The 27,223-nt window shown below is 34.2% G+C and overlaps 1 protein-coding gene across 1 annotated transcript in view; it reads right to left on the bottom strand.

The window, feature by feature from the left end:
- Positions 1–27,223, bottom strand: part of LOC107739047 (protein TANC1-like) — a gene marked incomplete at its 3' end in the record, with an annotated part of 173,052 nt that overhangs the window by 68,658 nt on the left and 77,171 nt on the right. The window contains exons 3-4 of the mRNA XM_016551016.1: positions 23,995–24,195; positions 12,487–12,579 (exon numbers count right to left, since the gene is read on the bottom strand). Of these exons, the coding sequence (XP_016406502.1) occupies positions 12,487–12,579; positions 23,995–24,195 (294 nt within the window). The remainder of the gene's footprint in view (positions 1–12,486; positions 12,580–23,994; positions 24,196–27,223) is intronic.

The following is a 27,223-nucleotide window of genomic DNA, read 5'->3' as shown; positions in this document are numbered from 1 at the left end:
TTCCAAAAACTTATTTGAAACCTTAAAAGTAGACACTTTACTTACATTTCATGTGCTTTCTATGGACATAAAATCACTTTTGTAAATTTCTTTTCATGCGGACATCTTAACATCTTTGACCTGTCCCATATATATATATATCTATATCTATATATATATATATATATATATATATACCCCTTGTCATATGCATATTGGGTAAATGTCACTCAATTTGTCAAAAATATGTGTCTGTAACATTTCACCTCATCATCAGAAAAATGTATATGCTGATATGAAAATATATATACTGATAAATTTCACAAGTGCTTTCTAGTTTTGCATGCAGACGTTCTGTGAATGGACTGTGGGTGGTCCGGGATGAGACACATGACTACACCATATTCTAAACAACTGACACTCATACACCATGAAGAGCCATATGAAGAACACACCTGGCCATTACTGTACTCTGTGAAACACTGCAGAGCAGCAGAAGCACATTCAGGATTTACTGAAGGAACATTCGCTCATCATTTACTTACCCTCGTGTCATTAAGAAGTGCATTTCTTCTCAAAAGGGACACAAAAGAAGCTTTTCTATAAAATAAAAGTTAATGAGGATGTTGTCTAGCTACAAAATGGCAAAAAAAAACATAAAAGTTTCATAAAAGCAGTCCATATGAAACCTAATCCGGTTTGGAACAACATTAGACTGAGTAAATGATGGCAAATCTCATTTTAAGAGAACTATTCCTTTAATACTCTCCGTTTGCTCCTGGGGACCCGCTGTAAAACTCTTTCATCAGACAGACATATTAATATACAAACACCTTCATAAAACAGGACTATTGCTTAACATTAATAATACAGAGCAGCCCATAAAACTGAGCACATAAGAGTCATGAACAAACCACACATGTTTAATCTACCGCAGGCCCCTGGAGCGTTTCGGGACGGGGTTAAAAATAGTATATTGTGCGACAGAGAAAGCAAACGCGTGAGCAGGTACCAGTCTTCGCCTCGGGGAATGTGACACGGCAATGACATCACGCATGTCCACCGGCGAACACGGACCAAATTTATCCACATCAGACTTACAGATGTACTACAGGGAGGACGTGTGGAGGACATATAAAGAAGCAAATGCAACTCTCTAACTCAAACATCAATCGTGTGCTTATTTAACACACAGTATCCCATCGTCATAAATCACTTGCATACACTGTGCATAACTTGGTTTGACATCATTAAATCCACACAGCGTGTCTTCAGGGAAATAAAACCACACAAACTACTAGAAGGAGGTTCGGTTAACATTTAAAAGCTGTGGTGCTGTTCAGCAGAAGGTCATTTTAACGTTCAGTCGTTTGTTTTCATCACAGGTGTCATCACTGTGTGACAGATGTGGTATTTATAAGCTGTCATACACGTCATGAAAAATTATATGCATATTGGGGGAATTTTAGAGTCCTATGTCCCTGTCACATTTCACCTCATCATCCAAAAATTATCCAACAAATTATATATTAGTAATTATCATCAAACATAGTAATTATAATTTTGTAATAATAAAATATACATACATACATACCACACACGCACACACAGATATATATGCTGTCAATCGATTAAAAAAAAACTAATTGATCGCACATTTCTGTAATTGATCGCATCTAACTTTAAATTTTTTTTTTTTATTGTAATCTTTCCCATTGAATTTCCAGATTAATGTAGAAAAAAACAAAGACGGTATATTTTAAATATTTATTTAATGCCATCTCTTTACTAAGTACGAAGGCCAGTTTCACCAATACTGCTACTGATACAAAGCTAATGTGGCATTTATTATATGTTTATGTTTAAAATATTTAAAATTTACTTAAAGTTCTATTTTTTAAAGCCTATTAAGTGCTAAAAATTATGATTTTCAATTATACTGTAATGATGAATGGCTATACTTATTTCATCCCCAGAAACATTTATTTAAAGGGACAGTTCACTCAAAAATGAAAATTACCCCATAATTTACTCACCCTCAAGCCATCCCAGGTGTATATGACTTTCTTCTTTCAGATGAATCCAATCGGAGGTATATTAAAAAATATCCTGGCTCGTCTAAGCTTTATAATGTCAGTGAGTGGGTATTTTTTGTAAATATTCCAAAAGAAGTCTAATAAAGCGCATCCATCCATAATAAAAGTGGCTGACACGGCGCGGCTGGGGGGGGGGTGAATAAAGGCCTCCTGTAGCGAATCAATGCGTTTTTGTAAGAAAAAAATCCATATTTAAAATTTTATAAACCATAATATCTAGCTTACGCTAACTGTTGTACGCACGTTCATTCCGGTGAATGACGCAGGACGTAGCGTAAGGTACAGTGAGAAGTGACGAAAGACTAGCATATTCTCACCGGACCTTACGCTACGCCTACGTCATCCGCCGGAATGACAGTTCAGAAGACGTGAAATAAAGTGCGCGCATCCATAATAAAACACGGCGGGGGTGGGGGGGGGGGGGTGAATAAAGGCCTCCTGTAGCGAATCAATGCGTTTTTGTAAGAAAAAAATCCATATTTAAAATTTTATAAACCATAATATCTAGCTTACGCTAACTGTTGTACGCACGTTCATTCCGGTGAATGACGCAGGACGTAGCGTAAGGTACAGTGAGAAGTGACGAAAGACTAGCATATTCTCACCGGACCTTACGCTACGCCTACGTCATCCGCCGGAATGAACGCGAGTACGACAGTTAGCAGAAGCTAGAGATTACCGTTTATACAATTTTAAATATGGATATTTTTCTTACACAAACGCATCATTTCGCTAAAGGAGGCCTTTATTCACCCCCCGGAGCCATGTGAGGCACTTTTTATTATGGATGGATGCGCTTTATTGGACTTCTTTTGGACTATTGAAAAATAACACCCACTCACTGCCATTATAAAGCTTGGAAGAGCCAAGATATTTTTTAAATATAACTCCAGTTGGATTCGTCTGAAAGAAGAAAGTCATATACACCTAGGATGGCTTGAGGGTAAATCATGGGGTAATTTTCATTTTTGGGTGAACTATCCCTTTAATAGAGACATCAGTAGCAGTATAGACCAATTACCGGTTTGTAAACATTCAGGATGCGCGCGCATCATGGTTGCAGAAAACCCGGGAGAGATAGCCTTTACAGCTAGAGAATTTCATGGAGAGGGTACAAAATAGTTAGGTTTAAAAAGATTATAAATTATATTGATTAGATGTCATTTTCAAAATGTTCTCCGCATATTACAAGAGCTTGTCACCCAGCGATAAGCACTGTTATTCAACGAAATTGACGTTAGAGAGTGGGATAGTCTTACAGATCCGAAACAGGGATAACGTTTTTTGTGGGCGGAGCCTATCTGGAGGCAGAAAATGACGGTTTTCAAGTGGCAGTCTATGGAGCCATGGAATAAAAGAATTTTAAAAAAGGTAAATTTGATTTTATATTTCAAAATTCTGACTTTATTCTCGCAATTCCGAGATTATATCTCACAATTCTAATAAGGAAAAACAACTCGTCATTCTCTCTTTTCCCCTCAGATTTGACAAACTCACTATTTTTGAGTTAAGTCGAGTTATAAAGTCCGAATTAGAGATATAAACTTGCATTTTCGAGAAAAAAAAGTCAGAATTGTGAGATAAAGTAAATAAATGTTATGTAAAAATGTTAATAGTAAGGTTTAAATAATATTTCATGCTGTAACTGTAGGGCTAATACAATACGTCCCCTATGAACAGCATATGTGAATATTATGTAGACCTATTGTTTAAATCGAATTTATGCTTTAAAAGTAGAGTAATCATAGCAGTTTTCATCCATAGTATGTCCATTTAAACGTCTGCGTTTAGCTTCAAATGGCGTCTTTGACGACAGTATTCTATAAAAATTATTTGCATTCCGATCTTGACATCAAAAAGCACAAAAATATTTTTTTTCTTTTATTCCATGGATTTTACCCATTTACCTCCACTTGTTCCCAGTGTTTTTCTGCAACCACTATGCGCGCGCAGCTGCAAGTGACGTAACTGTGACGTCTACTCTAAATTGGTCTATTGGTATTGGTGAAACTGGTCTTCATAGTACTTAGTGAAGAGATGGCATTAAACAAATATTTAAAATATACGGTCTTTGTTGTTTCTACATTCATTTGGATATTCAGTGTGAAATTATTACAATATATAAATATAATAAAACATTTTAAAGTTAGGTGCAATTAATTGTGATTACAGAAAAATTTGTGATTAGTTATTTTTTTAATCGATTGACAGCACTAATATATATCACTGAGTTTGTCCAAGTTATCTGTTATATTTCACCTCATCATCAAAAACGTGTATACAATTATATATGTAAAACATAATGTATACATGTCAGTAATACAGGACATAAATATGCTGCCATGCATGAAAGTGAATGGATAGATGCACTTCTTATAAAATACAACAATTAGTTTTGCAAGCAAACTCCAAATAAAGTTCTATAAAATGAATGTGTCATACAAACGTGCTCGCAGACAGTAAGTGTATTATATGATGTGTGTTTCTACACAAAGGCAGTTAATTCAGCACCGAGTGTCCACACACTTTCATTCACACAATCCTCCTCTCTGAGCGTTTAAAGAAGGCAGTGCCGTTAACATATCCGGCGGCATCCATGTATTAGTCCCTATGGGCCTCAACTACCCGCATGATCTCCACCACAGTCCAATCAGCAACATTCTCTGCTTAATTAACGAGCTGTGTGAGGTAAGTAGTTGGTGGCAGCTATGACTATGAATTCATAACGACACGGCTCTGCTTGTGTAGAAACATTCAGAACAGATAAGCAGTGTAATTTTCTATGCACTTTCTTTGAGTAGGAGCAAAATATCAATAAGCAATGCATCTCAACTGCTCTTGCTTTAGGACATCAAGTGGAGGGATTCAACAAAATGTCCCAAAAAAATAATACAATCAAATAATATTAATATTAACATGCACTGCACTGGCCCAGCAACATGCAAATTGATTAACATGAAAAAAAAAAATTCTAAAAAATCTCTTGAATGTTGATAGTTTCATGCTTTTGGCATAAAATAAATCACTGCATTGTGCTAAATAAGTCTATTAACTATAATTGATAATATAGTGTTATTATTTGTATTTCGCATTGTTTTTTCTGCTGTCTGTGAGCAATTACAATTAGAACAGATCTGAACCTATTTTTGGGTCACGACTAACCAGTTGAGAATCAATGAACTAAAGAACTAAAGCAGTAGAAGTTTTTGATTATGTCTGGGGCTGCTCAATATGAAAATCCTCACGTTTATGACACATTTCAGCATGGAAACGGTTTTCAAACAGCCTTGAAACACAAAGAGCTTCATAACCATCTGAAGCTCTTCCATAAATATGACATCATCTAAAGGCCCGTGTCAGATTTTAACAGGGCTTTTCAAGAAAACGAACACAGTCTACCTGTGGGACAGGAGTTTGAATGATAAACTTTGTTCTGAAGCATCGCATGAAGATCTTGAGAGGCAATCACAACTTTGTAAACAATATGTATGCTCTTCATTGGACTTTTTTTGATGGTGTACCTCTCAAAGTGAATCCTCTCCTCAGAAGCTCTTCAGAGCAGACAACACAAGAGACACAATTACTGAGCTGAAATTAAGTTTCAGCACAGATATGAAGAAATCAAAGCGACCCAAACTTTCTTTTGGAAAGCCATGACAAGACCGCATCTGCGCTACTTCCTGCCTGGAGATGCAGGTCAAGGCAGCCTGTGAGTGTTGTTTGTGTAAGATCAAACACACACAAGCTCGTATGAACTACAGTTCATCATTCAAAAACAAGAGGATTAGAAAATAATAGAATATTATTAAAAAAACAGTTAAAAGCCCTTGAAGGGATGGATGGATGGATGGATGGATGGATAGATAGACAGGTAGAATGATAGACAGACAGACAGGTAGAATGACAGACAGACAGACAGAGAGGTAGATAGATAGATAGATAGATAGATAGATAGACAGACAGGTAGAATGACAGACAGACAGACAGACAGATAGATAGATAGATAGATAGATAGATAGACAGACAGACAGACAGACAGACAGACAGACAGGTAGAATGATAGACAGAATCACATGAATGCATTTGTTAGTCAGTGAAGCTGCAGATTTAAAGCCAGTGACGTGAGAAAGCAAACTGATCTATGTTGATTCAGCTGACAAAAATCCTGCCCATTCATATAGTTTTTCATTAAATTACATTATATTTGTCCCAAATTGTTGTTAATGTACATAATGACTTCATCCTAGGCTGAAAAAAATTTCATATAGAGTTATATATAGATCGCGCTTTCTCTTTCTGCTTGCTCTGAACTGAACGCGAGGCGTCCGGTGTGTGCGAATTGTCCTACACTCTCAGAAAAAAAGGTACAAAAGTTGTCACTGGGGCGGTACCTTTTCAAAAGGTACACTTTTGTACCTTTTAGATACTAATATGTACCTTTAAGGTACCAATATGGAATCTTTAGGTACAAAGGTGTGCCTTTTGAAAAGATACCGCCCCAGTGACAACTTTTGTACCTTTTTTTCTGGGAATGTAGAGTAATTTTTAGGAGGGGGGGTGATCCTTTTTCCAACTCAGTGATTCTGTTTTGAAATTTTTTTACTTTTTTTTCTTACATTTTGGTGTTTATCTTTCACTTGGATGTTATAAGCTGCACTGAGTAAATACAGCTGGATAAAACAAAACAAAAAACTGTGTCTGTCTTCATTTCAGGCTGCAAAGCAACAAAATGTGATTATTTTAAAGGGGGGAGATTCTTTTCTATACCCACTGTATGTGTGGTAAATATTCTCCATACGCAGAAATCTCCAGTTAGCCGCTGGATATAAATAAACTAACTTTCTGATATAACTCTGCGGTTTAAATAATGTCACGACCGAAGGGCAAAAACCAAAACAACATCCTCACCCTCAAGAGAGATTTACAGGCCATTAAAGCCCAACAGGATGATACGGAGGAAGCACGAGTGTGTGTGAGATCTGCTGGAGTGTTTACAGAGACCGACTACACAGAATGTGTGTGTGAAAGTTGCTCTCATTAGGAGCTGAACACACTCACACACACACAGACACAGACACACTCACTCACACACACACACTCACACACACACTCACACACACACACACACACACACACACACACACACACACACACTCACTCTCACACACACACACTCACTCACACACTGCGAGAGCTGTAATGAACACATGATGAATGCAGACCTTTCCACTTTACAGCGCTGCTCAGGAGCAAGTTCACAACCTGCACAGCTTCAGCAAAAATACTCAAAAAGAGGCTTCAAAGGCCCTGAATATTAACTCTGAATATAGCATTTAAGTAAAAATATTAAAAATAGATAAACATTCGTTTTGAGATTTGCTAAAGATCACATTTAACAGTGTTTTCTAACACTTTTAAATTAATATTAAATTATTTTTGTTTTAATTGTGTGATGAAAAGTTCAGGTTAACTATGTAAATCTAAGTAAAAATACTAAAAATAAATAGATAAATATGTATATTAATTTGGGATTTGCTAAAGATCACGTTTAACAGTGTTTTTCTATTAAACATCTAATATGTTTTGTTTTATTATGTTTAATTATGACATTCAATTTAATTATTAATCATTATATTTTTAAATATGTGACACAAAGGTAAATGTCTAAGTAAAAATGCTAAAAAAAATAAATGAAAGAATGAATAAATAAATAAATGAAATAATTAATAATTAATATCTAATATCGTACACCGTACAACCAATCTAGACTGATTCTAATAAACAAACAAAAACACAAAATCTACAATATCAAACAATAACTAATACGGCTACTAATATATTGGAGCAACAGTTTGAAGAAAATGCACTTTCCTTCACTGCTTTACTGACACGTGATTTGCTCTTGGCAGCAGTTTTCAGACTCAACTTCTGCTCAACTGTTTTAGAGCGCTCTGACTTCAGGTGACGAGGAAACAAGTGCGTGTTAATAAAGAAATGCCTAACACTTTCAGTCAAGAACTGAAAGTCTGGCAGCAGGACAGAGTAATTAAGCATCATTATGAAGTACACACACACTGGGGCTAATTATGCATTATTAACGCTATTAGTGAAGCACGCTGACTAATTCCACATGGCACTGTTTGCTTTCTTCCTTCAACTACAGTTTTACTGAATGTTTGGGAGATGAGGCGTGAGAACAGGTATTTACAGACAGAGCTGCCACATTCCCAGGAAGGTTGGGAATGCTGAGAGCTGTTTTGCGTCCCGCAGCTCTCTGCGGTGGGAGAAAATCATAACTATGAGTTCAGGAGTTATAAAACTAAGACAACTTTTGAAAACAACTAAAGCGAAAAACTAAACTGAGTAAAACTAAACCTAAATAAAGCACTAATAATATAAAAACCTAGTGCATGTGTTAAAACACTCCTCTCCTGCAGATGGCGATATGGAGTCAAAGTGGCGATACACTGAGCTTATGAATTGTTTCTTCATTGGGATTCTATTGTACACTATTTTATTACATTTAAACATCGGTGTAAATGCAATTAAAGTGTAAATAAGGATTTAAATTCTGAAGGTTTTGCTTAGTTTCCATGTCGAACTGTCAATGCTGACTCCTCAACTACTTTTTTAAACAATACAAACTAAAACTAAAATACATATAAAAAGATTCAATAACTGATTCTATACCAATAATTACTAAAACTAATATATGAAACTGAAATATATTTATACAAAATCACAAAGTGATTCGTATCAATACTTATTATAACTAAAATGTGAAATATACATATACATGACAAATATTGATGAAGTGAATCTTTATACAAAATATATACAAAATTGCTCATGAACTGATGAATTATAACTTAAAATAAAAATAATATATAAAATTTTGTAAAAAAAATATTTAAGATTTTTATAATTATTAAAATAAATAAAAATATATTATATTATATATAATGTTGCTCAAAAACAAAACATATTGTGTTCAGCGGAATTTTTATTTTTTACCCAGTCATTTAAAAATAACACATTTTAGAGCTGTAACGACAATACCGTGATACCGTGATATTTTTGCTTAAGGTTATCATACCGTCAAAATCTCATACCGGCCCATGCCTAATATATATATATATACACACACATTTATAAAATGTTAATGAACTCATTCTTTAACTATAATTACAAAAACTAAGACTGAAACTAAAACATAGGTACACAGATATATAGATACAGTATATTTATAGATATATTGACACGTAAAAAAATATATCCATGAAAAACCAAAACTGCAATTAACAAATTCATTGCAAAAAAATTAAACTGAATAAAAAAGTCAATAAAAATATGATTACAATTTAAAATGCTAAGCTATAAAATATATAATAAATGATTTTGTTCAACCAAAAATAAACATCCCTCTTGTTCACAATGTGTGGTGATTTTTAGTGCAACAAAATAAAGAGACATCAGTAGTGCAGCCAGTTTTTTTCATGCTCACACCGACAATGATGAGAAATACCGCTGAGTCACACAAGCCTAATGCTTCAAAACTGGCTAAATGAGCAGAGCTTTCTGCAAATGAAATCATAATTATGATGAATGCCAATTATCTTCCACCATGCTTCTTTAATTGACATGCACCTAACCTTGAAAGTCATGGCTGACAGAAAACCTTGAGTTCATCTCATGCGTATGATGTTTAACTGGAGCCTGTGGGAATGTATGGAGATGCTGCTATATATAAACTCTCTCAGGGTTAAAATAACACGTGACAGACCCCCATGTAAACAGTGCTGACCCTTATATATGTGTGCGGAGGTAAAGCTGAGCTAACTGGGCTGTGTCATTGAGATTTGACAGGTATGCAGTAAATAAACCAGCTAGAAAACCAGGTCAGATTATACTGGTCCTAATTCAACACCCTTAACTATTCACACTAATCTAAAGCATCTCACTTACAATTACTAACCAACACAAACAGCATGCTCAGAATGGCACATCAAATATTTCCCAAGGGGAAAATATGTGGTATGCAAATTGAGCTTGATTTCCAGTGTGCAGTGCACAGGAAGTGATATTAAGCTAAATTCCCTTGTTTTTACTCAAAATTTGACTCCAAAATGCAAAATAATCACTTTTTTTCCCCGAGATGATAACTGGATGGCACTTGCTAAATTAAACACAATTTTGTGCTTAGTGATGCACTTGAACATTAAAGCATGTCAACATATTCTGTTACACCAAATACACAAAATAATGATCTTTAAAAAAGCATCATATGACCCCTTTAATGTTTTACCGAAACTGAATTTAAAGCCTTAATTTAGCCGAATATCGAAACTGAAAATAACGTTTAGTTAATAATCAATTAATTAATCAAATTTATTTCAAAGCAATCAAACCAATTGTATACAAATACTATAAATTGCACATATTTAGAAAGAATATTTCTAAAAAATATATATATTTAGAGATCAGGGTGGCCAATATTATGATCATATATGAATAATTTATTTTAATGAAATTAAATATTTTAATAAAAGGTAAATTTAAATTAAGTCACTTTACCCAATAATCCTTCAAACTTTGATTAAAAATATATATATATAATAATATAGAGTAATATTATTATAATATATAATCATATTTAGATTTTATAATAATAATAATAAATTAGTATTATATTCATATATTAATAATTAAATTGAATTATAGCAAATGTAATGCAAAAACATGGCTAAAATGTACCCAATAGTCATTCAAAATTCAATAAAATTATATAATATTATTTATTTATTTTAATAATATTATATTATTAATGCTTTTATTAATAGCTTGATTAAAAAAATAATAAATCAGAGAAGTGCTAATTAAACATCTCTGTTTTAGTCAATGATTTCAGCCCTCCAAAAAAACCATTTCAGCCGAAACGGAATATAAATTTTTTTGCCGTTTCGTACAAAATTTTTCACTGCGTCACTAGTTGTGAGACATCAATGTGAATGTCTGGCACCACATCAAAAGAAATCCCATTTTATACACTACTTTACAGTACATGAGCATCAGCTGTCACTGCCTAGTCACCGGTCTCTGAGCGGCCTGCATGAGGTCGTGTGAGCAGAGCGATACAGTGCTGTGCCACAGACAGCTGGCATTCGACTGGCGCCTCTCTGCTGCACACAGCTGTTTGGAAAGCTCTGATGTCTCACACACTCCTGTGACCAACACAATCCAGTGTCCAGTGATATGCAGCTAAAGATACACACAGACAACACTGCCAACTCTGTCCCTGCCCAGCACAGAAACTGCACTACACGCTACTGACAACACACGAGCACACATACACACAGATTCTCTACACTGTGTTTATACAGCACACACACACACATATGCAATTATCTCAATTCAAAATGCATGAAGCAAATTTAATGACACACATGCTGCTTTGCTTACATACATAATTTAACATAAAAACACAGACAAAACATGAAATTTCCATAGAAAACATCTTAAGTAAATAAATAAAAGATTCCCTCATTTTTGACCAACGAATTATGACTGTTCCAGAGTTGTGTATTTATAGCATAAGGATTTTGCCAATGGCGCTATTTAGACATCAGGGTGGCCAATATTATGCTCATATATGAATAATACAATTTAATGATACCAAATGTAATGCAAAACATGCTAAATATAACTGAAGAGTAATCTTCAGAGAATACTCATTCAAAACTAAAAAAATTAGCTTAGAATTTTTTTTATTATTATTATTATTAATACTACATAATAATAATAGATTTTAATAATATTAAGAATGGATTGTACCAATTTTATTTATGAAATGTGGCTTTTCCGAGTGAAACAAAATAATAAATGGAAAAAATTATATTTAATGATCATGGTGGCCAATATTATGTTCATATAAATGAATAATTTAATTTAATGATAGCAAATGTAATAAAAAAAACAAATGTTACCCAAGATTCACTCAAACCTCAATTAAAAATATTATAATAATATTTAGTTTTTTAAATAATAATAATGTTCATAAATGAATAATTTAATGATTGCAAATTTAAAGAAAAACTGCATTTTACCCAATACTCAAAAATAAAAAAATATATAATATTTAGATTATTTTATAATTAAAAATTACATCATATTATGATAATATTTAGAATAGATAATGGAAGCAATGGAACATTTTAGATCTGAGCTTAACTAGAAATATGAATATTTATTAAACCAATTACAATTAATTATTTTATGAATTTTCGTGACTATTTCCTGGTCATCGGTGACTGTAGGAACCCTGACGTCATCAACAATCTTCTACTCTAACCAACAAAAACAAACCGAAACACACACATCTCTGAACTGAATAACAGCATGTGTGGTCACTCACCAGTCGCACCGTCAGGAAGCTTCCTCAGCGACGACATGATCGCATCTCCAGGAACGCGAGGACTCTCCACATACTTGGGCTTTCTAACAGGTCCTTCAGAACGAAAAGAGACGTATATAATCAATTGGATCTCAATCAGAAAGGAGTCTTATGTGAGGGTAAAGAGCGGGTGAACTCAGGCTGCCCATGCCAGCTGCAGCTCTGGGAATGTAAACTACAGCAGGAAACCAGTGCAAGTTAACTCTTAGGAGACGGGTGTGAGATCTCTGTGTGATATCGTGTGCGTTTCTCTCGCCAAAACTGGCTCTCCATCTAATCGTGCATGCACACATTATTAAAAATACTGTGGTTCCTCTACAAGAGCCTCAGACTCTATTTAAAGACTTGAAACAGCATTCCCAAACAATTTTACTTACATAATGTGAAGCAGAATAATAAATGTATGCTCAGACTTGATTTGATCAATTAATAAATGAAAAGCTACATACCAGAATGGAGACAGCTGATTGGAAGCGAGGGTTGGAAAAATACACTATTGTTCAAAAGTTTGGGGTTTAATGTTTTTGAAAGAAGTCTCTTCTGACTGCATTTATTTGATCAAAAATACAGTAAAAATTGTGGAATATTATTACAATTTAAAGTAACTGTTTTCTGTGTGAATATATTGTAAACTGTAATTTATTCCCGTGATCAAAGCTGAATTTTCAGCATCATTACTCCAGTCTTCAGTGTCACATGATCTTCAGAAATCATTCTAATATGCTGATTTGCTGCTCAAGAAACATTTCTGATTATTATCAATGTTGAAAACAGTTGTGCTACTTTTGTGGAAACCGTGATACATTTTCTTTCAGGAGTTTTTGATGAATAGAAAGTTCAAAATAAAAAAATTATAAAAAAAATAAAAATAAAATAATTATAAAGCCGACCTTTTTAACAGTAGTGTATGAGAGAAGTCAATATATTTTAAAAAGCATATTTTGGGGACAACATGCACAGATAAATCAAGCACAATACGACCAGAAACACATATTGAGAAAGTAAGTTGGGTTCATTTTCATTTAATTTGTTAGTTACATTGTTTACCAGCTGCTGCTAGTAGTCACGGCAACACTAACGTCGATTACACAAATATGCAGCAATTTGGTCCAAAACAATGTGTAAAAAAACAGCCTTAGGTTTGAAAGAAAGTGATGTGACATGTATGTGAGATCTGACCAAATAAAGTAATGTAGTAAAGAGCAGCCGCTGGCCACGGGAGCCCTCATAGCGGAGACATCCATCAGGCTTCAGCAGCGTTACAGAGATTCATCTCCGCTCTGCACCTGCATGACTTTGACCTCCAGGAAGCAAACACAGCGCTCACAGATGACAAATGAAACAGCCACGTGTGTAAAGACAGACATAACTCACAGCTAGATGAAGGGATGATTCAAGTGAAGCTGTTAAAGTTCATATAAAATCATAACTGACCCTATTTATTTTCTTCATGCACATTGCTGTTCTTATTGTGAACATTATGATGCAATGAGAATCTTTTATCTTAATGCAATTACTTGCTTCATCTTTCTTTTCAGATGACAACACAAATTCTCTATTCTGATATGCAACACTCACTTTTCAAGATCCAATAATAAAAAATATATATTTTATAATTATTTTTTATTTACTCAACAGTTTCTCCTAAATGGTAATTTAATCCTAAATGGAATGTAGATTAAAAGTTTGCTGAAGCCTTCTGCTTCTTAGCAGGGTTATTACTGTTAAATAAAATTTAAACAAACCATAAAAACAATAATCACTTGAAATAAAAGAAACATTAACAGAAATAAAATAAAATAAAACACATTTTAATTAAGCAAGTTGCTTAATTTTTTTGTTAAATTTAAATTAAATATAATTATATTATAATAATATAATAAAAACACACAACAAAATTACTAAAATTAAAATGAAAACAAAAAATTCCAAATGTAAACAAAAACTATAATATTATATCAATGATAGTAAATTATGGACAATCAGCAGACCCAAAAAAAAAGTATTTGTACACTTTTACATACATCCACTATAAATAAATAAATGTTCATTGTCTGTTTGATTACGTCTTTAATTGATTTTTCCGTACATTTCTGCCATATGTACATTAACTGACAGTCACCACTGATAAGCTACCACTAAATATATTGTAGAAACTTTCTGTAAAGTTGCTTTGCAACGATTTGTATCGTTCAGTCACCACTGATAAGCTACTACTAAATATATTGTAGAAACTTTCTGTAAAGTTGCTTTGCAACGATTTGTATCGTGAAAAACGTTATACAAATAAACTTGAATTGAAAAAAACTTGAATAAATAAATATTGGTAAAAATAAACTGATTGATTAAAATAAATAAATAAATAAATACATTAAAATAAATGCATAAAATTAAATACAAGCATATATACAGTGGGTACGGAAAGTATTCAGACCCCCTTAAATTTTTCACTCTTTGTTATATTGCAGCCATTTGCTAAAATCATTCAAGTTAATTTTTTTTCCTCATTAATGTACACACAGCACCCCATATTGACAGAAAAACACAGAATTGTTGACATTTTTACAAATAAACTTGAATTGAAAAAAACTTGAATAAATAAATATTGGTAAAAATAAACTGATTGATTAAAATAAATAAATAAATAAATACATTAAAATAAATGCATAAAATTAAATACAAGCATATATGCATACATACATACATAAAACCAAATTAATAAAAAATAAATACATGCAATATATGCATGCATGCATACATACAAACATAAAACCCAAGTGTGACTTAAGTGTCCAAATGTGTTTTGGGGCTGCATTAAAGCAAATTATGTTACTTTTACACATTATCCTTACACACTAAAATTTTAAAGACAGATTTTTACTATCAATATCACTTCATATTTGAACATAATATTAATGGAAATGTTAGTGGAAGCTGAGCTTCTTGTGTAGCCTTTAATGCATCTCTACTGACACACACACACACACACACACACACACAGAGTGATAGTTAATGTTCTAATAGCTCTCATAGTGATGTACACTGCCATCTATGGATGCCTGCAGTGAAATGCAAACAAATGTTGAAACCACATATGACATTTCTGTTGGTAATTCATATGATATGCAAGCAAACAAAACAACCCTTTTTAAGTTGGTGTCAGTGGCAGTGTGAAAATTTATATATTACTTTTGCTGCTGAATTGAAAATGACACTGCACATTCGTCATTCATGTACTCGTGCGGAAGAAAATACTCATGTATTTTCTTCCACAAAATTCTTGTACAAGTTTTGGCTTCAGGGGAGAGAGAATAAATCCACACACACACACACATATACACACATCTGTGATTAAAATGCATGAGTCTCATCTCTCTGGTGGAGAGCACAAACAGGTATTAACTCAGACTGAGGTCCAACAGCACATCTGAGATGCATGCAAATAAAGAGCCAAAGAATATAAATGAGAGGAAGAACGAGAGAGAGAGAGGAAAAAACAACAAATCACTGATCACAGTGATAATGACACTGCTTTCTAAGATACCTTCTGCTGGTCACATCCAATCAAGAAGGCAATCCCATAATGAATTACAATGATCTCAGAGAAAATATTATATATATATATCATTCCCATGATCGAACGTCGTTTAAATTAACGATCAATTAATTGGTTAATCATTAACCGTAATAGTATAAAATGCGTCTATTACAGTGGTATACAGTCACCAGCATGACAGGATGGGCAAAAGCTACTCAAAACACAGCTTCCTCACCCCAATGAAAGGGCTTTTTAGTCTAAATAAAAGGTTGGTAGTAGGATTGTAAAATGAATAGATGTGATTATGATCATTTGAGGATTTTTCCCAAATCCCCACTGTCTCACCCTCTAATTGCGCAGGTTTATTTTCTTATCATTCACTTTTAATCTGTTTTTGCATCTCTTACTGTAGTAAAAAAAAAAAAAAATTACACCATATCCTTTTTACTTGCCAAAACTAACCTAATTATTTTATAGAAATCGCATGGGTTTCAGTCTTTATCTCTCATCATATTCAACTTCAACACAGTTTGTGCTTGTTAGACGAGGCACGTCAAGTTTATTTTTATGGAGACCGACATGACGTGTGGGGGGGAATGAAAGATTTCATGGCCACGAATGAAGGATTTGTTCCTACGACTTATTAATTTGTTCCCTCATTGTAGTTAAATCATGGGTTATCTAGGGAACAAATGAATGAAACATGGACCTTGGCCACAAGCAGGAACAAATTAACAAGTTGTAGGAATGAATTTTATCTATTTATTAAATTAGCTTTTCTGACCATTTACAAATGTGTCATTTGCTTTGGAATATTGGAATATTGCAGATATGAGAAGAGAGATGGGCTCTGTACTGCTCGTGTCCCACAGCCCTGTCAAAGCGCAGAGCCCGATATGAAACAATTATCTGGGGAAATTATCTATCGCTTTTCATGTTGAAGGACTTTGTATTATTTCCATTTTAATGTACTTCTAAAGTCTGGATCACATTAAAGGGTTAGTTCACCCCAAAATGAAAATTCTGTCATTAATTACTCACCCTCATGTCGTTCCAAACCCGTAAGACCTTCGTTCATCTTCAGAACACAAATTAAGATATTTTTGATGGAATCTGAGAGCTCTCTGACCCTCCCATAGACGTAAGACCTTCGTTCATCTTCGGAACACAAATTAAGATATTTTTGATGGAATCTGAGAGCTCTCTGACCCTCCCATAGACAGCAAAGCAACTGAAATGTTCCCAGGTCCAGAAACATAGCAAGGACATCGGTAAAACAGTCCATGTGACATCAGTGGCTCAACTTCTTTTTGAAGTGAATACTTTTTGAGCGCAAAGAAAACAAAAATGACGACTTTATTCAACAATTCTTCTCCCCCGAGTTACTGTCTTCCGCCATTTTTGCGAAATTATATTTTATATTAAAACAATATATTATTAAATAAATATAAAATATAAGAATACAAAACAATAATACAACAAATATTATAAAAATAGAATACATTATATTTTATATTAAAAAAAAAATATGATAAAATAAATATAAAATATAATGTGTGCAAGAATATAATGCTAGGAATGTGCTTCCTTATACATCTCTATAATGTACGTCTGTTTTAGTAATTGTGATGGGCCAGATGGTAATGCATTTCTGGATCTGTCTCAAAGTATGCATGATAGCAGAACGCGTGTAAGACATGGTAAATGGACTAACAGCTAGACAGATGGTTTAAGTGTGAATGTCGACGCGCCAGAAGGAACTTCAGACTTCAGCTTCAGGACGTTTAAAACGAGACTAAGATTATTGCTCTCGATTACAGTTTAGAGCAGCGTTTAGAACGCTTCTGTCACACACATTCATATAAAAACACAAACACACATCTTAAACACTTTGAATCCGATCTGCCGTAACAGTCAAACATGCTTAATTAATATAAGCTGTAAAAGAAAAGCGTATCTTGAGGCACTAAACAAGCAACCCGACATCCTGAAAGATACTCCATCTCACATCTATCTGAAGACGTCTCAACATCTGCTAACACCATCCACCTCCAACACACTATATCACTGGAAAGCCTCGCTGTTACTGAAACAACTTCAGCATGGACTGGGCCACGAGGAAAAAGAGTATGCCTGACCTTCGACCTTGAGAGGTAATGACACAAACTCTCCAGTAGAGGTCAGTAAGGAGGCAAAGAGGACGAGGCGAAACACGTGTCGCTCTCTCTCCTGATGAAAGCAGCACATAATATGTGCCAGTCTCGTGTGATATGGCTTTAATAGGATCAATAACCTGCCGGTTTGGGGAAACAGCGGTTTAGCTTAAAAGGGGGCCGCCACAGTTCAACGTTATTACTTCAGCTGTGAGGAAATGAGCTGCAGGGCCGAGGTAATGAAGCTCTGAGTGCGATGCTGCAATCAGAGTCTATTTGAAAGCGTTTACACTCTGAGTTTGGCTGAACTCATATCACTGCACCTCCCAGTGAGCACAAGATAATAAATCGGCATGCATCAAAAGTGTTAGTCTGGTGAACATGCAATGTCTCTTTACTTTTACTCATTTAAACTCATTTACAAAAACATAAAAAATAAAAAAACGTGAATATCTCAAGAGATTCAGTCTGACCGGTTTTCATCAGTGCACCCACAGTACTTTAGCAGACAAATCTGTCTGTAATCAAATCAAACAAGTATATTAGATCTGTCAGTACATATTATCAATAAAATAAAATATTAATAAAAATTATTAATAGTTTCTCTTTTTTTTTAAATGCCACAAAATGCAATATATAACATGATTACATAAATATTATTATATATAACTAATTTACAGACAGAACTAAAACATTTTAAATAATATATAAAAATATAAATATAAAACAAAAAATATACAAAAATAAAATGTATATAAAATGTATACAAAAATATTGATATTTTTATTATTTGTTTATTTAATCAAACTACTTACTGTTTATTTGATCAATTAATCATGAGTTAATTCACAAATATATATTCTTAAGGACATCAAAACCTAAAATAAAACTCCAGAAAGGTGTACAATATGGGACCTTTAATACACGCACAGGCTTGAATGAATATGTTTTCCATGATTTTAAAACTTTTAAAATGAAGGTTTATGCTTTAATGTTCTCATCACACATATTCCTTCTTCGTTAGCATTTAAAAGCATCCCGTGATGCACCTGATGAAGTCGGTTAATGAATGTCCGGAGCGAGCAGAGCTGGAATCTAGACAAAGAAGCAGCTCAAATTAATACGCTGTCACTTTAATTCAGCGCGTGCAGCACAGCAGAAATAGACTTGCGCCTGTGTCGAGTTCGTCCGTCCGCACTCATCCGCGGTTGAGTATACTTTGAAAGCTGTGCGGATGCGGCTGTGCTGCGAGACGGAACGGAACGCGGAGAGTGAAGTATACCCGGGCCTATAGACTCCGTGCGGAAACGATCGCAGCATGACTGCTGCAGACGCACCGCTCCTGGAGCGCACTGCCGGACCGCAATCGCGTGCAGTGTGAACGCTCTGATCCGTTAACATGGGCGCGGAAAAAATACGCACCACAGACGGAGTGTGTGAACCTGGCGTTACGTTTGTATGCCCGCCCGGTCTGTTCTGTTCTCGTGCTCCATTTAGGCGCGCTGCATTCTGATTGGTTCGGATAGCATACTGCGGGAGGTCGGGGGCGCGGAAAATCGTGCTATAAAGCGATTTAGAAATCGCGCAAGCACAAATCGCGATTTAATGACGATTTCGATTAATCGCACAGCCCTACATTCAAGGACCTGTGCTTACTAAAATGAGCTCATGTCCTATTTTCCTGTGGTCAGCAATGACCACACACTGTCCACATGAAACTCATCAGCAGGCCTTTGATGCTCCTAACAACAACAACCATTCCCAAAGATTCCCTTCGGCACAGCCGAATAAGGTCCATTCAGTCATTATCATCCAGGCCAGGGTTTAAGACAATAACTCACACATTATCCATGTTATTACTTCCACAATCTAAACAGGGGGTCCATGTATCAAGTCCATCTGAACCTAATTATGGTCATTTTTTAATTCCTCCCAGTGAAGATTTTCCCAGAAAAACCTCTGCTTCAACAGATAAACAGGTTACGTGATATAAACACTGATGTTTTAATAGGACATACAGTTTAAGTCATGCATGACCAACGTTGGTTTGAAGGGTTAAATTATGGGTTAATTTTAAAATGACAAAGTTTTTTTATTAATTTCTGAATTAATTATTTATTCTTTGAAGCATTTTTCATCTGTTAAAATTACATTTTTTACTCTTTTCAAAAATTAAATCATTACTCAAAAATGTTTTTGTATGACATTTTTCATATATTAAATGTTTTTGTAAAAATATATGAAGAAAAATATCACTGTTAATGGATATGTATTGTTATATTGGTGAATATACACTACTGTTCAAACTTTTGAGGTCAGTAAGATTTTTTAATAGAAGTCTCTTCTGCTCACCAAGGCTGCATTTATTTGATCAAAAATACAGTAAAAATAGTGAAATATTATTACAACTTAAAATAGCTATTTTCTACATGAACATATTGTAAAATGTAATTTATTGCTGTGATCAAAGCTAAATTTTCAGCATCATTACTCCAGTCTTCAGTGTCTCATGATCTTCAGAAATCATTCTAATATGCTGATTTGCTGCTCAAGAAACATTTCTGATTATTATCAATGTTGAAAACAGTTGTGCTGCATCATATTTGGGTGGAAACTTGATTATTTGATGAATAGAAAGTTCAAAAGAACAGCATTTATTTGAAATAGAAATCTTTTGTAACATTATAAATGTCTTTACTGCCACTTTTGATCAATTTAATGCATCCTTGCTGAATAAAATATAAATTTTTTGCAAATAAAATATTACTGACCCCAGACTTTTGAACGGTAGTGCAAAGGAAAATGATTAGATATGATTTTTCCTTTAGTTCATTTAAAACTACATGCAACTGTCCCAACCAACATTTTCAAGATTTGCGGAGGTCAAAACAAACCCTCAATCTCACATGTTTCCGACGTCTGTAATAAATCCCTCCCTGAGGATCTGGTACTCCAGGGGGATCTCATTTGGACGTTTATCCTTCTTTAATTGTCAGACTAATGAAATGTGCAAAGGGTAAATTCGTCCGAGTGTGTCGCTTGTTTCCGGTGCCTTCAAGGCATCGATCCCCTTTTCAAAGAGAGCTGCTGAATCAACACACATGAGGAGCAGATGTGAGCGAGATGCCAAAGCGACCACTGAAAGAATTTCAATCCTCTGTGCTAAATCCTCCAACAACAAAGCCCAGGTCGAAACAAGTCCAGAGACAAGCTGCAAACCCTTTGAAGATCTCAGCTGCTCATGGCCTTGTCCTTAACACAGAGATGGTGTGAAAACACCTCAGACTGTGTTTACACACACACACTTGTGTTTGCATGTACACACACTAACTAAATCAACATGCAAATTAACTTCAACCTTACATACAAAAATACAAAGAGTCAAAGCTAAACAAATGCACAAGAACACACAATAATACAACTGGACGAACAATTTGAAATGCAGAAACACAAAAGAAAACAAAAGTCTCCAACCTAAATCTAAGATCTCAGTATGAACCTAAATTCTTTCAAGATCATTATTTTTAATGACAATTAAGCACAATTTTCCAAAAAATTTCATTATCATAAATCTGAAAAAAAAAATCTCATTACTGTGATACCAAAAAAATTATTATTATAATATAATATAATATATGAAGTGCTGTCAATCGATAAAAAATAAATAAAATTAATCACACTTTTTTTCTGAAATTAATCGTGATTAATCCCTCCTAACAATAAAAATTAAAATATACTTTTATATTGCAATAATTTCACATTCAAATTAAAATAATCTTAAAAATTAAATAATCTTCAAATTAATGTAGAAACAACATAAAGACAGTATACTTTTAATATTTGTTTAATGGCATCTTTTTTTATGACTCAAGGCCAGTATCACTGATAATACTACTACTACTGATGTCTCTATGAAATTGTTTTTTTCCCTCTAATATTTAACCACTGACTATATTCATTCAACATTACAGTATAATTGAGCTTTCAATTTTAACATTTATTAGACTTAAAAAAAATAACAACTTCTAATTTAAGTGAACTTAAAACAATCTTCACATAAACCCATTTGAATAAATGTCATATTTAGCTACCTGTGCCCTTCAGCAAGTAGGAAATTAAATATACAGAAATTGAACAAAGTTATCAAATACTAAATTCTAAATTAAATATAGATGAATCCTTAAAGCTACAAAAGTTATTGATTTCCTTTTTTTCCTTTTATCTTTGATTAACAGACATCACAGCAGCTGGGTTATTAGCTTATTTATTAATGGAAACCATGATGAAAAATGTTCGTTTGATGAGCTTTTTTCCCCATGACTAAAACGAGATGATGACGAGGTGACAATAAAGCCAATAGACGATAACTGTGACTATATCAACATGCAATATCGTTGACGATTAAAAAAACAAGACTAAAATGTATTTAAAAAAATAACTATACCAAAAGCTCTTTTTATTTTGTCAAAAAAAAGGAGACAAAATATTATTGTGGACTGCTGTACACGCCTCTACTATGCAAGTTTTCATGTTTGCGGTTGCCAGATATTAAGAGTACAAATCCCTAAATCTGAGCTTCTCTGTTAAAAGGATGCATTTTCTGCTCTGTGTTTCTCTTAAGTTTTGCAATCTGTCAACCATGCGCAAGTGCTCACTCTTCATTACGGAAGCACCGACGATGATCTGAAAACACCGACAAACAAGCAAGCTGGAGTTTAGCTTAAATGAAAGTGTCATTCAGCCGGTCTGTGTTCTGTCACGAGATCTCCACTGTTTTGTTTGCGTTTGTGATTGTTGCTGAATAAATGCACTTACTCAACCGCTGTTGTTTTAATAGAGAAACATTATTGCAATTTGGAATTATTGGAATTATTATTAGGAATTTCACTGTTAAAATATTTTGTTTGTTTTTACTAGTTTTCATAAAGTAGACAGAAAGAGTGCATATCTAAGTCATTGATATTAATTCATATATTAAATAGCCTGTAATACTGTAAATCAGTACACTAGATGAGGTCAAATAAACCATGTGTATGAGTCCACATTCTATTGATCTGTGCTTACTGATGAATGCAATGCAATACCTGAAATGTAAATTTCTCAAATGACAACAATCATTGCGATTATAACTTTGAACAAAAAAATTTTTTTTTTATCAGTTAACCATTATACAGCATGACAAAAATGTGACTAAATGCTCAGACATTTAGTCGACTAAAACTTGACTGAACAAAAACAGGACAAGATTGACTAAATATGATAACTAAAAAGTACATTTGACACAGGACTAAGACTAAGACTAATTTAAAAGACTAAGACTAAATTAAAAACGGCTGACAAAATTAACACTATTATTTATTAATTGTTACACAGAAAATATAATGCATTAAAACACATGACAATCAATGCCACAAGGAATCTGCATATATAATGCATTTTATCTTTGCTTATAATTATTTTAAAAATATATAATGTAAAAAATGCATTATTCATTAAGACCTCAAGAAAAGTGTTGCCAAAAATTTTAACGGTCCTAAAATACAACTATAATTTCTTTATTTCTTTCTTTTCATTTCAGGGCGACCTCGACATGTTCTTGTGAGATTCACTCAGAAACTTCACAGTTCAAGTTTGTAATTTCTGCACCGCTAGCAAAACCAAACTGAATTACAGAACAGCAGCTGTTGCCGAAACAGAGCAGCCCATCGCTCAGCCAAAAAGCTGCTGATGCACCGACATTTCGATGCTTTAAAACGGATGAAATGATAAATATCCCACCTGGAGACTTCTTGCACGGGCGAGCCGCCATCACATATGTCTGCCGGGGCAGGAGAGGGGATGATGGGAGAGACATGGAGACCCCTTTAGCCAGGCCGAGTCTGAGGCCTTCATCTGCGGGTGGGAACGGATGGACACCAGCGGGATCCTGCATCCCACCGCCGGGACACCTGCGCTGGGCACTGAGCAGGTACGGCTCTCCTGATCAAGCACAGAGATCAAAACTTGTTTTAAATGTCCTATTAGCACATACTGACAGTAAAATAATTGCACATATATTGCAAATCCTCTAAATATTGCCCAGCAGTATGATTCTTTAAGGAGCAGAAAACACAGTTAACAGGTTGATAATGTAGCGAATCAGCTCATGGGGAAATATGAATAATTAATCATAACTAGTTATAATTAATTATAAATATTTAGATCCGCTGTAGATATTTACTTGACCTCTCAGGGTCAACTGTCTGTCAATTCTAAGAACGTTAATTTCCTGGTTAAGGGAAATAACTTTCTTACTGTACAACTCTACACAGAGCCTGTAGCATAAATCTGCATGATTAGGGACTCCAGTTATGAGCAAACAATGAACAACGTCAAGTGTGATACAAGACTTTAAGACTTTATACAAGATACAAGATTTAATCTAATGAATAACTGATTTGTTAAATCAAATGAAAAATTGTGTGTTTGATTGGTCCAGACGCTACAATAAACATCTGAAATAATCAAGTCAACAGCCCCAGTGAAATCGACAGCACGTTTAGCATTAACATGAGTTGACTGACACTCTTCTAACACAAGATTGATTCAGTCATCTTAATAAAAACAAATAGAGCCAGTGAGATTGAGTTTAGATTAAAAATGTGGCAGAATCCACAGGCGGTTTTCACTGTAAACCCTGAACGCCATCAAGAGAACCAAAACTAATTAGCAGAGCTCAATAATAATACAGAACAACGGCTCTCAGATGTATTTTCATTGCACGCTATTCACAGCACTGATTAAACACTGCTCCTCAAGTCTTTCTTTTCTTCATCATACTGTTTTTTATTAAATTTTCTTGCTTTTAATGTTTATTGAACTGCTGTTAAACCTGATGAGCTGTGATTGTTTAGTGTCACTTTAGGTGAAATAAACTACAGGCTTCTGGGAAAACTCATTTGCTATGTTTTGAATGGAATACTGTCTTACTACAAAGTGAACACTGTGCAGTGTGTACTGTAAGCTGCCTACTATTTAAAAAAAATACAATAAGAAATGCTTTCATTAGGGTTGCAAAGGAGTGGAAAATTTCCGGTAAATTTCGGGAAACTTTCCAAAAATTCCTGGAATATAAAAAAAAAATCCTGGACAGTTTCCAAAATTTCTGGAATGTTTTCCAATTTTCCAACTTTTTGCAACCCTATTTCACATACTATTTTAAAATGGATTATGTGACAACTAACATTTCTAACAGTAGTATGCCTAAATTTAGGTCACATGACCTCATCAGCATAACCATAAAACTATTTTTATTACTTGAAATAAATTAAACTTTAGCTGAAATAAAATGAAATACACAAAAACTTATTTTATTTCAGCACGTTGCCAAGGCAACATTTCTTATTATCATTTAGTTAAACCTGATGTAATAAAATAACTACAACTAAAAATTAAATAAAATTCATATAGATACATTCTAAAAATAAAATAAAATGACAAAAACACAACAAAATTGCTAAAACTGAAAAATGAAATTTTATATTTAATGAATATAAAAATTTAAACAGAAAAAATTAAAATAATTTTAAATATGAATATAAACTGTGATATTATCTCAATGATACTAAAATAACCCTGACCAGCATGCAGTTATCTAGTAAAATGATTTTTTTTACTTAATTTATTTTACTTTGTATTACTTTTATTAATTCATTTTATTACTTAAATTTCATTTCGTATTTTGAATCCAATTTTGAAAATGTCTTAATCAGTAGTCAGATCAAACAACAAATCAAAAGAGAGATGTCATTTCTTCCAGTTCATTCATCACAATGGAGATGGAAGGTTTCTGAGTTCACTGTATTGGGATACAGAATCTCACGCTGTGCGCTTTATTGCATACTGTGCATTTTTGGTCATCTGGACATTCAATGCATTCAGTGCAAATACACATACTATTTACTGGAGAAGCACATAGTATGATAGTACATTTTTGTGAATAGTGTCTTTCTCTGGCTTCCTCTCTTCTCCCACTCACTCTCTCCCACTGATGAAGAGCAAAACAGAGCTGTCTAGTGTTTGAAAAGGCTAATAAATAGTGAGGAACACCAGAAAACAGGAAGTCAACCTGCCCTAGTCACACCTCCGCTCTCTTTCAACACCCACTGGGATCACGAGCGTCTGGTCAGAGCGACCTGTGACGAGAGCGATGACCGATGAGGTCACAGCAATAAAAAATGTGTATGCTACAGTTTATTCTGGCCAAAATCACCCACTTAGACAGGAAGAGCTCATCTGACCGACATGCAAAGTAATGAGTTTTGTCTTTTAGAGGTGAGTATAGGCAAGCTACATATTTTTTCAAGTCATCACATTTATTTCTATAGCGCTTTATACAATACAAATTGATTCAAAGCAGCTTCACAAAAGTAAACCAGAAAATAACAGTGTTAATTAGTGCTGTGTTCGATACATCGATACGACGATGTATCGTCACAGAGATTTGATGATACTAGTATCGATACAGCTGTCCCAGTATCGATATTGTGGCACGTGTGCAGCAGTGGACCGCGCTTAATTTGAATACGAGAGCACCGTTTAAAATGGAGTCGAAAAGTGCGATGTTTCTAAAAAAATAAGGAATAGAGCATAATATATAGGCTACAGCCAGGTTTAATCTGGCCGCAGAGGAACACAACCGGGGTTGCCTGATATAAAGAGACGTAATCCCCGAAACAGTGCTTTGCACTTGCGCAATACGGAAATATCTGCTAAGTGTGTTGCTTATCTTTGTCAACGAAGCTGTGGCTTTAATTCCTTTAGAAACGATGATGTTACCAGTTCCTTGTTGAGAAAGTTAATGTAGCTCTTGAGCGATTATGCTATTTATTGATAAAATTGCGGGTCAGCGCTAAAAAGTTTGTGTTACTGAATGCCTGTGCGCGCGCGCAACGTGATCTGTGTGAGTGACTAAAATCGTGTGTGCGTGAGATACAGTGAAGACAGCGCATTAGTTTAGAACTCTTCT

This window comes from Sinocyclocheilus rhinocerous, unplaced genomic scaffold (genome assembly GCF_001515625.1).
Source record: "Sinocyclocheilus rhinocerous isolate Xijiao unplaced genomic scaffold, SAMN03320098_v1.1 scaffold1096, whole genome shotgun sequence".
NCBI lineage: Eukaryota > Metazoa > Chordata > Actinopteri > Cypriniformes > Cyprinidae > Sinocyclocheilus > Sinocyclocheilus rhinocerous.
This window is presented reverse-complemented; position numbering and strand designations above follow the sequence as displayed.